Here is a 15803-nt window from a genome sequence, read left to right as displayed (position 1 = left end):
AAATCTATAAAACACCCTCTCTACTGCGTTAGATTAGTTCCTCAGTTGTTTGTCTTTATATACTCTAAAGAAGAGCTTCAAGTGAAGCCCTCAAAATAGGGCTTCACCAAGCACTGCGAAGAAAAGCGAAGACTTATGCCAAAGCATCAAACATAAATTACTACTGAAGTAAAAAAACTCAAATACGCGTAGCTGTTTCCTATCCTTCGCCGCAGCTTGTTGGGCTTTGCGCAGCTCCGACACTCAGACTCTAGTTTAGTGAACTTAGAAACGCTAAATGACAGCAGAGAAATGGAACAAGGATTTCACATTGAAAGATGGCATTATTATTTGGAATTTCTGTTTTAAAAACATTCCTGTAAATTCATTAATAAATTTTTGAAAAAAAAATAGGAAGTCTAAAGAAACATTTTAAAATATTAATTTGCAGGAAAAGGGGAAGGGGAAACATCCACCCTTCTCGCCCAAATTGATTTTTATTATCCTTTAGCATGTTTATTTTTTTCCACAAGTAAATTGCACATAGCATTACAAGTTAATCAAATTACCTTACTAACAGCGTCTTCCTCCAGAATATCTTGCAGCATCACCAAACTAAAAGAATTTCTTAAAATCGTTCTGCAAACAACATCACTAACTCCAGGATTACTAATTTTATCACAACAAAAACCATCTAAATTCCAGGAGCCAAGCCGAAAAGAGCCTTCAGCTATTGGCTCTCCAGCAGGCAGTAAAGTTGACACTTCTACATGCTCAAGTGCTAATACTAAGGCTTGAATTTGCTCCTTTTGTGTTATGACTTGAATGCCCCCTTCCACTGAACCAAACCTTTCAGAGTTCTGCATAGACGAAGTTGAAGAAGCGCACACTGGAATAAAAACTTTAAGTAAAAGGTATTCAAACCTTGAAGCAAATAAGCATTTAAATTCAGCAAAGACCAACTTACCCAACAAGGCTCGAAAAATTTGAATAAACGACTCTAGTACTATTCTGCATGTTTCATAAATCAATTTAGCACTTCTATTCAGCCTGGTACTATTAAGATATCAACTGCCGATGCCAATCTTTATTTATCAGTACTACATATTGGTGATAAACATATTCTACAAATTGCAATAAATGCTGAGACTTTACTACAAGACACCTGTCAATACTGTGACCAATATCAAGCATATGTAACCAATATCTTACGTGATATTGGATCAATATCATATTGGAAATATGTGACCAATATCATATTCTTGAAACTGCCGTCAATTGTGTGATTCGGCTGAAAAAAATCTTGTCAATGGTCTGCTTTGAATCCTTTACTCATAAGCCCATGCGAGCATGTTGTTCCTCATTAAGGTCAAGGGAATGATCCTTATTATTAATGCTTCATTTCTACTGAAGCACTTCTGTGGCGTGAATCTGTAAATGTTTTTAGTGCTTTACTTGATCTACATTTTAAATTTGACAGACATGTATTAGAAGTTGTACTAGTAATTATCATATTTTAAACTGAATAAGAACCTTGAAAGGTTCAAGCTCAGGAAGTTCCTGACACTTTCCTACAGTTAAATTCGGCCTATTCTGCAGTATAGCCTACTATTCCATATTTGGAGAACTGTTTCTACTCTCAGAAGATCACCAAGCTGTAAGTTTTGTTCAATTTCGTAGACATCCTGCAGATATAGTTAATATACAATAATACTGAGGATGTTGATAATATTTCCTATTTGAGTTCATAAGTTATAACTCAACTTGTAATCACCTTTTTGAATCATATGCTAAAAAACCCTGGAAAAAAAGAGGACAATATTCGTTTGCTAAACGGGTTGCTAAACCGTGAATTACCCAGCCTTCTTCAGCTGCTGAAGCGACTAAATCACCTAAACACAGTATAGCGGGTGGTCAGTCTAATCTGCCAATGTCTTGGCTGCACCTATGTAAGGTGAGGAAGCCTAGACTCATTTAAGGATTTTATGACTTTAGTTGAAGAAAAGATTGTTTTATAGATATAATTTTATGAGTAAGTTTATTTATTTATTTTTTATTTCGCTGATGATATCTTTTGAATATATAGCCAAAACGTCAAATGATTATACTACCAGGTTATTCACTGTTCACAAATGTCCTCCTTATCAATTTCTTCTTTATGTCTTCTTCTTTTGAAATTGATCTTCTTTTTGTCTGCCAATGGTTTGTTATTGTCAATTTCGTCCTATTTCTTTTTCTAGTGTTATTTTGAAGCGACACAGAGTCATTTACACAATATCAATTCAAATACAAGAATGTAATCGAGACTGAATTTTGTATGGTCTACATACAAACTACTACTACTAGCAACTCACAGCAGTACCAATGCAAACTAGCCCAACACAGTGGGGCACACTGCTACTCCACCCTAATCAATTCAAAGCTTCACTCTTAACCCCCGGGACAACTTGCTTTTCATTTGGCCCTAGATGAAACTGTTGTTTCCGAAATTCTAGTCTTGGTTTACAGATTTGTCTTCTTATTCTTCCAAATTTTTTCCAACTGCGAAAAAACACCCTGAGCCTTGGCTCTTCTACTTTTAATATCTTCACTGCATCCACCAGCTTTACTAATAATGCTATCCAGACAAGTGAAGCTATCCACTATATCGATCTTTTCGTTACTCAACATCGTCGCTATACCTTCATATTTTCCTAGTCTGAGCAACTTAGTCTTCTTAACATTAATATTCAAACCTATTCTTACACCCTGAACTCTCAAAACCTCCAAAAATTCCTTCGTTCTACAACCATTTTCATCTGGGACATTCAAATAGTCAGCATAATCTAGTCTAGGAGAGTTTTATCACAGAACTTGATTTCATGCTCTCCCATTGTCTTTGCCGCCTTTCTTAAAACAAATTCCTCCAAAATGATCCACAAAAATGGGGATAGAACATAACCCTGCTTAGCTCCTGATTCAAATACCAAACCAGCAACTAACCTCATTTCCTACCTTAACCGCACCAATATCGTTCTCGTACATAACACTAATCACTTTACTATATATATCTGGTAAACCATATAAGTATAGGACCTTCACTAGAGCTATTCTATCGCCTGAATCAAACTCCTGTTCATAATCTACAGAACTGATGACTAAAGCGATCTGACGATTCAGGCCCTCTTCCCAATTAATATTATAAGAATGAAAATATTAATTAACCACACCATCTGTACAATGGCCTAATTCTTTATTATTATAGTGATTTATTTTTTACTTGTCTTCGATGTTTTGAGAAACTAAAACACATTGTTCAAAATACATAGTTTTCAACGAAATGCGAATGACGTAATAGTCGTTAGGACTTTTACAATTAGGGGAGGGGGAAGGGGGCAGTGGCCAAACCCCTGTTTGTGGTAATTTTTGTTTGTATTAAGTTTGACTTGGTTGATAAATTCAACTCAATTTTTACACGTTTCAAGTTTTATTTATTAAGATTTATCTGTAGTCGTTAGGTCGTTAGGTTTGATATGATCATCTATTAAAATTTCTGTTCATTTTGAGTTTCGTTTATTCTTTGTAGTAATTTCTGGTTGTTTTGAGTTTTAATTATGGTATGACTTTATTTCTACTGGTCTCTGCACCCTGTACTTGTTGAAGAAACAACATTTTAAAAGTTCACAAATTTTCATAGGCATTTTGTTTGTTCAAAAAATAGCTAATCAATTTTCTGCGTGGAAAGCTTGCTTTCGTTGAATTCCCGTGCTTATTTTTGCTAAGATATTGAGTAAAAACTTTCCAACAATTCATGTTTTCCAGAGCATTGATTTATAGTCAGTTGTCCTCACTCTTTCTTTCTTTCATGAAAAGTCTCAATAAAATATTGTCAAACATAACGCATCCTTTATAATCAGTTACTACAGTACAGTGGCTGCAGGACTCTCCTCTGGAGATGGGGGATGGAAGTTCAAGCCACTCTGTAGTAACATAAGTAACTCACACACATTTGGCTCTCTCTATGGCTCTTTTCAGGATCAGTAATAGAACTGTTTTCTTTTGAATCCGACTAACGCATATTAGACACAGAAAAAAGCCTTCGGCTTCTTCTTAGCAGGACTAGTGAAAAACGAACTACGTTGTCATCGCTGCCCATGGCACACATTAAAATATTTTACCATAGCGTCATTTATGGCTGAAACCTACGATTATGACGCCATTCTTCATCTTGTATAATAAAATACAGTTTTTTGTCACAAAATTGATTTTATTTTAAATGTTGTATTTTATTAACTGCAGAAGCCACTATATGTAGCAATTTTCTTTAAATTGAGTCTTTAAACAGCTCTCTATGATATTCCGCACCCCACTAGCGGTGGAGAAAAAAAGAAAAAAACACGAAAAAAGAGGATACATCAGTGCTTCCCATACAAAAGTGACTTTCTTTGTTGTTTAAGCCAGGGGACAGTAAGTCTCGTGTATAAAGTTTCCGGCCGTGGTGATACCAATGGCATACATTTTATTTTGATCCGATTTGGTGTCAAAATAATTAGTTTAGGGTTACTATTGTCCAAGGTTTGTCATTCACTATGTTCAGTACTGTATCTAACTCTTCTTCGTAAACATATATCCCTTCATTTCCAAATTATGACAAACTTTTCCATTCTTTTTTATAGTTTCTAATAACTACCACGGTTTGAGGTATCCTCAAGATGTTCTGCTAATCATCTCTCTGCCCATGTTCTGCTCCATACAAAGATCCCTCAAATTCTTCAACTTTAAAGGGTACGTATCCTCCTTCAAGGGGAAATGTCGATTGGCACCCCATATAAAATTCCGTGCTATAGACCGTTTTACTCTTCTGTCTTAAAATTACCCACAACAATAGGAATGTTCCTCGGCAACCCTACACGTGTACACGGTGAGTTCATTTATGTAGCATATGGACCTTAACATTTCTACAATTTAGTATTTGGGCTATGTTGAGTTTCTCACATAAAGTGTACTCATAAACATTTACAACATTATCCGCACAAATTCAAGAAACAGCTTTTGTTGCCCAGACAACTCGTAGGCTATATTTTACGTCTAGCTCTGTAAATAGGTATTTTTATAGGTTATTGTAGGGATATTAAGAGGACTTATTCTGTCCCTTAAATGAATTGGATTTCAATGAAGCCGTCAAACTAGCAAAGAGCGAACCACGGCCCATAGTACCCAAAATTTAGAAACGCGTCTAAAAAACATATAGTGAGAAAATATTGTCATTTATAGCTGATCCAGAAATAGAAAATCATTATTTCGATTAGTCTTAATAATAAAATTTTATTTTAGAAAAAATAATTATGGGAATTTCAGAAAATAGCCTGAAAACCCTCGAAAATAGTGTCAGGTCAAAACGAAAAGTACATAATTGGAATCATCATTGTCAAAAGTCCCATATGGGAAACAGGGAAACTTAAAGGCACTCACCTTGAACAACAGAGAAAATCTCTTTTTTGCCTGGGTAGCACTGACCTCTTTTTATGTTCTTGCTTCTTCTTCTATTTTTTTTTTTCTCATTGCTAGCAGGACACTGGATCGCTATAGAGAGCTGTGCACACGTATCTTTTGAAAATTAGCTTCTCTGTGGTATAATATCATATCTGCATACACATTGTATTGGGTGTGTGTGTGGGGGGGGCACAAAATTTTGGGGCTGGGAAAAACTTCTTCGAAACCGCCGAATACCGGCAAATTAAAAAAATATATAGAAAAACCTTAAAAAAAACCTGAACTACAGACATTCCGAGGGAGGGGAAGGGGAGCTTAAAAGTTTCGCCTTTACATACCTGTCTGCTGTAAAGGTAGTGAATATAAGGTTGTTGACGAAATTATCAGTCTCAAGTCTAATACTTACTTGATAGTCCATTGGATGTTAGTTCTTCACTTATTGATCCACCATCTTCAACCGTTAGGTATGGCATGAAAGCTAGCATAAAGCGGAAATTGATGGAGCGAACCCGTTTCAAATCCTGAAGTGACCGGAAAGATCCCTTGAAAAATTAAGTGTTTTATTAGAGACCTAAAGCACATTGTGATGTATGGCAGTGTGATATCACCCGAGTATTACATTCATTATATCATACTGAACAATAAGGTGTACAGATGAAACTCAATGCATAATCTAAACACAGATTCATTTTGGTAAGAAGTTCATTTTTTGAAAGGAGACTGAAAACAAAAATCAACACACAGATAGGATACAAGGGGGGGATTTCCATAAGAGTGGCCGAAGGACCTCTATTTCCAGAAGGTTGGTTAAAAGGACATTACAATACACAAAATATGGAACTTTTTATAGGAGTCCAGCCCCCTCAAATCGGTGTAAAGAAAACAACAACAATACATTAATCTAAAAGTTTGGGTTGTGCATAAATATAGTACATAATATATATGCGAACTAAAGCGAGAAGGAGAAATAGAGAGAGAAAGAGAGAGAGAGAGAGAGAGAGAGAGAGAGAGAGAGAGAGAGAGAGAGAGAGAGAGAGAGAGAGAGAGAGAGAGAGATCAAGACTCAAATAACTTTTCCAGCTCAAGTCTGTCCCTGAAGAGTAACCTAAGTATGATGTACAGCCAGGAACTTTCCTGGAATTGCACTATTCTAATGAGAACTACTATAAAGCAGGGCCAAACAGCCCGAGTCTACTGACCAAATATAAGGTTTTAGGCCACGGCGTTAACCCAAGCGAAAACTTTGAGAACTCTTCCGCAGGTATGTCTATTTGTGTTCTAAATTTTCCTTCAAGATGCTCGGTTGTATGCCTGTTTTAATTTTGTTTCACTTAAAATAAAACGGTACTTGTTAAATATTCAGAACACACAAGAGAATTTTGATCTGAATGTAAGAATAAGAAAACCGGTTTTACAGTCACAAAGAGAAGTGATGGGTGACAGAATGCATTAGACTTATAAAATTTGGGCTATATATTTGAACATTAGAGGAGGTGGGAGTAAAGTATAGCGGGCCTTCATGCAAAATGCGGTTGCTGAAGCTATTCTGCATATTATGAAGTAAGAATTGTTTTCGAACTTCACGCTGTCCGAATACTTTACCAACCCCCCCCCCCTTCCCCTAATGTGCAAATATATAGCCCAAGTTACTTGAGTCCAATGCATTCTGCAAACTAAATAAGTCTTGTGGTTGTGAAATATGAAACCGGTTTTTACAGATCTAAAGGTCAAAATTCTTGAGTGAGTTCTGAATAATCAACAAGTACAAAAAAAACTCCCAGGACTTGGATATCAATTACCTGATATATTTGTTTACACATAACACTTGGATGATAGTGATGAAAAGCAACATCCGGTTTTCAATAATGTGTACTTACGTCATACACGAACTTTTGACATTTTGTCTTGTTGGCAATTAGAGGCATTGCCTTATCTCTAACAGAAAAAGAAAACTTCTTTCAGTAATCATTTAATCTATCAGTCATTAAAACAGTTGTTTTCGTTATTGAAAATGATGATCATTTTCACCTTGTATTTCTTACTTTTTTAGTCAATAGCCACATTTTTCTTATCGGCGACAATGCAGCAAATAGAGTTCTTTACGCTTTATTTATTTACTTATTTATTTTTTAGAAGGAATGGAACTTTTGTGCAATCAACACGTTATCACATCCATTGGTAAACAGATGATATGACCTACAATGGATGAAAAAGTCATAAAAACTTGTTCAAATGCGGTGTTTAGAAAATAATTCTCAATATCTGGCTTTATTCATTAGGTCCGTTCCTAAACTTCATGACAGACCATGAAACTATCTGTGTGTAATATTACCACCTTCAAAACTTCTTTTAATTTATACGCAGATAAGCTTTCTCTTCATTACTTACCAATACATATTCTGAATGTTTACCAATACGTATTCTAAATAGAATTTACAAATGCATTTTCTTATATTTAATGTAACATGATATTGATTGAAAAAGATAATATTTTCGACCTTTAGGCTACATCTAACGATAGAGACAATGTTTCTTTTCGCATTCTAGCAAGAATAATTTCTATTAAATAGTCAGGTGATGCACAATAAGAATTTCAAAATAAAAAAATATTATTAATTCTTATATAGATTCATCACGACGCATCACAGGCTGATCAGCTGTTGTCTTTTTTTTTACGTACAAGCAATACCAAGTAGGTAGCAAAAGTATTCCAGCGACATGGTCTTTATAAAATCCTAAGAATTTATACATCCACACCACCTATGTCGTTTGTGGGTTAAAACCACCTAATACACAATAAACAATAGGATTTGGCACCTCATAACTTGGTTAAAGTGTCAAAATTCATCTTTTAACAAGTTCCCTGGAAAATATGTCGCAAATACACTCACCTTTACACAGAGATTCACTCACCTTTTCCTCTCGACGATTCACTATAGCAGCAGCCATTTCTTGGGTCATTCCAGGTACTGTCATCAATTCAAAAATGGATGCCTTATTTACATTCAAAGACCTGGACGATCTCAATGAGCTTTTATCAGTATTATTCCTCCTAAGACCAGGTTTAACACATATATCACTTCTAAACGAGTGAAACATTGCAGCACCAACGCCAGAAACAAGGGCGATATCTTCGGGTCGCCGAAAAGTTCCTATGTTCTTTCGGTGAGCGACGATAGCTTCAGCTATCTGACGGGTTATGCCAGGAAGTGTCATAAACTCCTCGACAGATGCTGTGTTTATGTCCAATGCATTGTACTAGAATAAAAGAAATTGTAAATAAAGCAGATGCACGAGACACCCATTTGTGAATATAAGACTAAGACAAGCATGAAGCCAAGTTCATTAATAACTCACACTTACAACATTCATTAAAAGCCAAGCCATTGTTAAGATAAAATATTAGGTGGAAAAATATCGACTATTAAATATAACAGAGCATTCTGGAGAGAGGGAAGGTGACTTTTAAAAACGCTAATTTAATAAAAAGAATATAAAAATTAAAAAAGCATTATATTTCTTGGTGAGGGAGGAGGATCAAATACCCTTAATACCGTTCAATACCGTTAATAACGTTCAAGAGCGATCAAATACCGTTATGAGCCAGGAAAAGGACAAGAGGGTCCAGGATCCCATTTGAAAATAGCTTCAATAAAAGCATACAGACTGAAAAAAATACCATATACAGTGGGAGATAAAAACCATGAAATAAAAAAAAAGATATTATTAAGACAATATCTATTGGAAGTAAACTTTGAAATAGGGTAAAGACTATTTCCAAATATAATCTCGTTTTATTACGTAAAACTAACCTCTGCAATAGTTTTTATCGGGATTCAAAATACTTCTAAGCGATTGCTTTGTATTTTAAACAAGATTATTAAGGTAGTTGTATGCAAAATAATAAATCAGTCGATCACTGCGGCGAGTCTGAAAAAGTAGGAACAGAAATAACTGCAATATTATTAACTGGAATGACCATACTCTAGATTTGCAGTGTAAGTCACTTGCAATAAAAGTATGAACGCTCGTCCACAATAAAATTTTACTAGGCTAATACCGAGAGTTAGCTAGCGCTAATTTGAGGCACTCAGAATCCCTCAAAGATTTTTCAGTCAATCAGAAAACTCTGTGAAAAATCTGATGGCTTAAACTAGTGCAAGCTTAATCTTAGTATCAGTAAAATCTCATTATGAATGTACCTTTAGATTAACCTGAATTGTACTAAAAAAGAAGCTATCTTTATGCTAGCAAAGAGCGATTAAGTTTTAACCGTAAGTGATGTCAACAACCTCAACCCCCCAATAACCACACTAGGATGTAATCCGTTATGAACTTAAAATACAAAGGAATTTGAAATATGGCAGATACGTACTTTAATTTATAAGTTGAATCCATTCGACATCTATTTATTCAAATGTCAGGGTTTTAATAAAACGGGAAATCATATCCTAGTAGGTAAAAATTGAATTTTCTGGTTCCCATCTTTTTCCATTAAGGTTTCGGGTTTATAAGTTATAGCGAGACCATTTCCAAAAACTTTTGTCACACAAAATTTTCTTTTCTTTTCACCCGTAGACTTCAAAAAAGTTATATTTTACATAGACTACCAATTAACAGTTAAAGTTAGGGTTTGTAGCAGCCCCTCCAGTTTCTGGCAACTTTGCCCGCTACAAGTTCTAACTACTTGTCAAACTCAAACCAAACATCTGTAATGCGATTTGCTGTATTTGGGTAGTTCTAATCTTGATATATACATATATATATATATATATATATATATATATATATATATATATATATATATATATATATATATATATATATATATATATATATATATATATATATATATATATATATATATATATATATATATATATATATATATATATATATATATATATATACTACGAAAACTTTACGAAAAAGAAAGTTAAAAGCTCGAAAGCTTTACGAAAAAGAAAGTTAAATATACTACGAAAACTTTACGAAAAAGAAAGTTAAAAGCTTTTAATCCAATTTTAGAAATCTGCGAGCAAAATTGCAGATTTTACATCCCGCGACATAGAGTCAACGACTGACACTCGTATTGAAAGGATCTACAAGCAATCTGGAGATATATGATAAAACTACCATTAACCCACAAGTTATAAAAAAAAAAAAGTTATAAAAAACTAAAAAGAACTTCAGTACTGATTTCAAGGCTTAAAACTACCTGTTAAGATCCATCCTTGTATTTCTTAATTTTTGACCAGACAATAAAAACAAAATATTTCAAGATCAGGCTAAAATGGAAGAATCATAAAAGAGGTAATTACCTGTAAACCTGGCTCCTCTATATTGAATGTGGCACTACTTATTGACCGCTTTGGCATAGCAGAGGACATCCGTCTTACAAACTGCAAACTATCCTTACTGAGTCTTCGAGAGATTCTGCGCACAATCCCAGGCTTTTTCTTCTTCTCCTTCTCACCTGATGCTCGATTTGAAATCGGCTCCACTTGAGTTAAATTTAAATTACTGATGTTGATGCCTTCAAGGTTCAAAGCACTTGAACTGCTTACATTATCAGCACTTTTTTGGTTCTTCGATGAAGAGTCTTCACTCAATTCTTGTCCCATACTATTATTTAGGTACATCTGTCGGATCATTTCAGTCAGATGCATCTGAACAAAGTCGACTCCGCTTTATCTTAACCAAATAAAAGCTCTTCTTCCTTGATTGTTTCAGAAAGATAAGGTTTCTAATCCTAAGATAAAACCAAGAATTCACATTGATTCATATGTATACAAAGTATTGAAGACAGCAAAATAGAGTCAGGCAAAAATAAAAGACAAAAAAAGATTCACAGTCTAACTTAAGTTTCATAAAGAAACCAAAGTATATTAATGATAATAAAAAAAGACAAAATTATAATTCAAATCGGCTATAAATTAAAATATATATTATATCAAACTAAAATCGTTCCTAAATGCGGCAGTTTAATTTGCCAATTTCTAAAATTCTGCAAGGAATTTTCCGAAGTTTCAAATAGATGGAGAAATATCCACAAAAAAGAAAACAATCTTGATGAAAAAAATGCCGTCAAATTCAACACGTTCTATTCGTTTTGTTTCCCCGAGGCTGACTATATCCAACCAGTGGTTGTGAAATATTGGAAAAGGGTAGGTTGAAATAGATTGGTTCTAGTATCTTTTTATGCAATAAATGAGACTTATTGACAGCAAAGTGATATTTTTCGCAAATTTAAGATGCAAAACAAAAATCCTGCCCCGAAGAGGAACAAAATATCGTTGAGTGAAGTTTTTTATATAGGCAATCGATTGAGAATCATCTAGGAGATATTTATATAGCCTCGCAACTTCAGAAGCTGGTATATCCTGTGGTGACATATTCATCCCTAAGCATGTATATGATCTATACAAAATTCCCAGTTATTATAGTCAACTTTTAGACTTCATTAATTTATGTGAAGTACTTCTGGGAATCTTTAAAGTATTCGAGAACTTCAAATCAGCTTCAACTTCACAATACTTTGTTCATCTTATTAACTCCATAGGAAAAATTTTTTAAAAGCCTAATAATTAGCTCAATTTAACTTCGATTGACCTCCAAAAAGCATTTGATTTGACCCATTGGAGGTAGTGATAGCGATTTTTTAAAATAAATAAATTAATTTGCAATGAAGGAAGTTTGAAGTGTTTGATACTATCAAAAGATATGTTACCTAAAATATGATATCACGAGTCTAGATGGGCTGATTTCGTACCTCAGAGTCAAACTTAAAAAAAAAAAAAAAAAAAAAAAAAAAAAAAAAAAACGGCTAAGAGAAAATATGGTTAGATATAGTTTGACATAAGCCAACATGTAAAAAGATAAAAAACAATTAAGCAATTAGAATTTAAAAGGAAATTAAACCGGTTGACAAAAACAAGAAAAGGGGATATGCAAACAAAATATAATAAATAACAAGAAAGAAGAATGAGGGGGATCAAGGAAACTATTGAGATGGTTTATTAAATTGTATTTGGTAATGTAGGGGACAAAAACTTTCACGAAATTTTGCTTTTAAAATTTATAAAAGTAACGTTTATTCGAAATTAGTAAAACGAGTTTTACACAATGAGTGGTAAAACCGAGATGTGGGAGGAAAGAGGAGAATTGGTCCATTTATTTAAGATATTAAATGATGCAGAGGATAAAGATTCCTCTATATCTTTTTGTGGGAAACTTTAGTGGAGTAAAAATGGGATAGTTCTTAAACCAGAGTGAGAAAAGGGAGGTCTAACGCGGGTGGGGGGGGACTTTACTAGGGGTGCTGAATTTTTCCAAAGGTTGTGGAGGACAACATGGTGAAAAAGTTAGGAAATTTGTTCTTCGAAGGCGCCTAGACTTGCCCTTCACAGAAGCGAGATATAAAGGGTTCTACCCTCATTGAAGATAATTCTTAGGCGCCTGTTTCAGACTGCTTTGATCATGTCAGACAATTCCTTGGAAATTCCAGGATGCCAAATAGGACAGTCATACCCAAGGATTGGACATACAAATAAAAGCAAAATTCTCAAACAGTGCAATTTAGGACACTTAGATTTTTCGAAGAGTTCAAGGAGAAAGGCATGTGGTATTTTTGTGCTTTAAAATATCATTAATATGATAAACTGCTTGATATAAGGTGAGTGAAAGAAGAATAAGGGAAGGGGGGTTGTTTAATTAAATTAATTGTTAGGATTGGCAAATTTAAAGGATTGACTGTCATATCATTAGTGACAGGTTCATCTGAAATTTGTTCTAGGATATCCATAGGGCTACTTAAAAAAATAAAAATAATTTTAAGACAGTTAGATCCAACAAATTTCCTCCGTCCATCAGAGAGACGAACAACAAGGTACAAAGTTGTATAATATTACAAGAAATAAAATTGGGCTTAACAGAGTTTCATTGAACACACCATTGTAAATTTTTAGAAGATCAGAACATGCATTCATATATTTGACTGGCTGTGTTCTATTGGAGAGGAAAACACAACTATTCTAATTAAATAGAGGTCTACTTGAAATTAATTTAATAGTTGTTTTTACAAATGTATTGTGGTTAGAAAAAAAAAATTGCAAGTCTACTGATATATTACCGAACCAGGTACTTGGTTTTTCCAAGTTTGTTACATATTCTGTCCATAAGGTAAACAAGATAGTAAATGGTTGATGCAGAACACAAGTTTCTGAATTACATAAGGTCAAAATTAGGGATAATCTTTACTTTCCACCATTCAGCTAAAATACTTTTAACGTAATTTGGAGAAAATAGGAGTAAGCACAATGGGTTAGATACCATCAAAATTTTGCGTGTTAATTTTCTTTTTCAAAGGATCAATAAAACCTAATTTCCAATAGTAGGGCAATTTACCAGTAGAGGTAGTTTTGTCAAATGGTAAGAAAAAAGGTGTTGAAAGATTGTCGGCGTAGATTTTAATTAGTTCTACCAAAATGTCTTCACCCAAACGAATTCAATCATTAGCTTTTGCACTGCGATCTGTTCTGCCACATACTTAAAGCAAAAGTTCCTTTGCCTTTGCAACACACAGTGGGTTGAAAGGCATGGTAGTATTGTCACTTTTCTGGAGCTTTTCCCTGCTGTTGTTGGATTCCTGGAGACTTTTGTTGACAACCAGTCTGATTCAGGCCTAATGGCAAAAACCAAATCCATAGTATAAGAAGTACAGTATTTACAATGATTACGTTATTTTGTATCTGATTCAAGGATTAGCTAGGTTAGAGCTCTCCTCATTTTGGTCAATGCAGTTGGTTATTTTGTGCTTTTTTTAGTAACAAAGTAATAAATACAGAAAGTAATATACTTAGTTGCTGGAAAGTTTCTGGATCCCCCCCCCCGCCTGAACGAAAATCCTAAATAGACCACTAATAGGGGAGGTTCGGGAAAGCTGGATTCATCATCTGAAAACGAAAGGCCAATGGAAATTTAGTATCAATCTCTTTGCGGATACTCAGCATCCTAACTCTTGGATTTTGAGAATAGTGGGTGTGAAGGAGATAAAATGGGTCATTTCAAAGAGTTTACTTGCATGGTTGCAGTATCCTTAGAGGAACAGTTAGGAAACAACCAATTTCATCCCAACTCATCATTTTGAGTATACTTTTCAGCTCTTGCAAGAAAAAAAGAGTTGCACCCTGACAATTTAAATGATTTGGGAACCACTCTCAACCTGCATTGAGGACAAACCAGTCTTTATCTCACCATTTTGTATGCCAAGAGGTTGGCAAACCAGAGGTCAATAAACCAATGTTACTCTGGTGAATCACATTGTCTTGACGGTTGGAATAATCAATGAGTCCATCATTGGTAGGCATGAACAATCGTTGGACATAATTCCTTTCCAACCTTCGGTTATGAATTGACACTGCTCAGTTCCAAGCCATAAAAATCAACTATGGCTGTAGTTTGTGGGTGAAAACAAAACTCCCCAATAGCTAGACAAGAACTAGACTGTAAAACTAGACAAGTACAAACATATAATGCTAAATGAATAGTTCTGGCATTACTTTAAAATGAAGTAGGCACAGACAACTGAAATTCAGTGAAAGGTACGGGATTAGTCAGTAATTAAGAAGAACAACAAATGTTGTTTTTTTTTTCTTTCTGGGAGTGAATTTAATTAAAGTGATTATATTAAAGTAAAGCTGCTCCAATTTTTTTTCCCCTATTAGCCATGGAGTACTGGCAGAGGTTTTCAAATGTTCTCACCTGCAATTGACAAACTCAGGCAGGAAAGGATGTTTGATCTCTGGTAAAACTCCTGAAGTTTTCTGAACATGTCCATTGACATTAGAAGCATTAGTACTGGGCAAGGTCAGAACTGTTTTGATAATTTGATATCCTTACTTTTGACATTTAATGTGTTCAATTATATATTTTGGACCCATTCTAACTTGATATAGTGTTCCTTGGAAAAAAAAATACCACAATAAAAAGAGGAAGGCTAGTAGAGGCAAAGGAGAAAAGAATAAACTATACAGGTGGACACATGACAAGATTGAAATAGATTAAACACTTTTTGTTTATATTACTATCAGAGGCAACGTTATTGCGTTGTCTCTGGGAATCATTGTTTTATTAAGTTTTTTTTCTTCCCAGGGGCACTTCATATGGAAGGGCTGTTTGTATAAACTTCAGAGGGGACTCATTTGATTGGAAATTGGAAGTTCTAGTGCCCTTTTTAAGAGTCAAAAGTGATAGGAGGTCAACTAGACCCCCCCCCTCAAACCCTCCTTTACCCAGTTATAAGTTGTATGTTCTATCATGCTTTATTTAATTATTTGTGTTGTTTATATTTG

The 15803-nt window shown here is 34.4% G+C and overlaps 1 protein-coding gene across 1 annotated transcript in view; it reads right to left on the bottom strand.

Annotated features, from left to right (window-relative positions):
- LOC148952021 (endonuclease/exonuclease/phosphatase family domain-containing protein 1-like) overlaps window positions 1-15803 on the bottom strand; it is an 80540-nt gene that overhangs the window by 45687 nt on the left and 19050 nt on the right. The window contains exons 2-5 of the mRNA XM_089089481.1: window positions 10773-11203; window positions 8365-8709; window positions 5858-5993; window positions 549-868 (exon numbers count right to left, since the gene is read on the bottom strand). Of these exons, the coding sequence (XP_088945607.1) occupies window positions 549-868; window positions 5858-5993; window positions 8365-8709; window positions 10773-11120 (1149 nt within the window). The 5' untranslated portion in view covers window positions 11121-11203. The remainder of the gene's footprint in view (window positions 1-548; window positions 869-5857; window positions 5994-8364; window positions 8710-10772; window positions 11204-15803) is intronic.

This window comes from Artemia sp. Qi Xiang Cuo, chromosome 5 (assembly GCF_049724085.1).
Source record: "Artemia sp. Qi Xiang Cuo chromosome 5, ASM4972408v1, whole genome shotgun sequence".
Classification (NCBI taxonomy): Eukaryota; Metazoa; Arthropoda; class Branchiopoda; order Anostraca; family Artemiidae; genus Artemia; species Artemia sp. Qi Xiang Cuo.
This window is presented reverse-complemented; position numbering and strand designations above follow the sequence as displayed.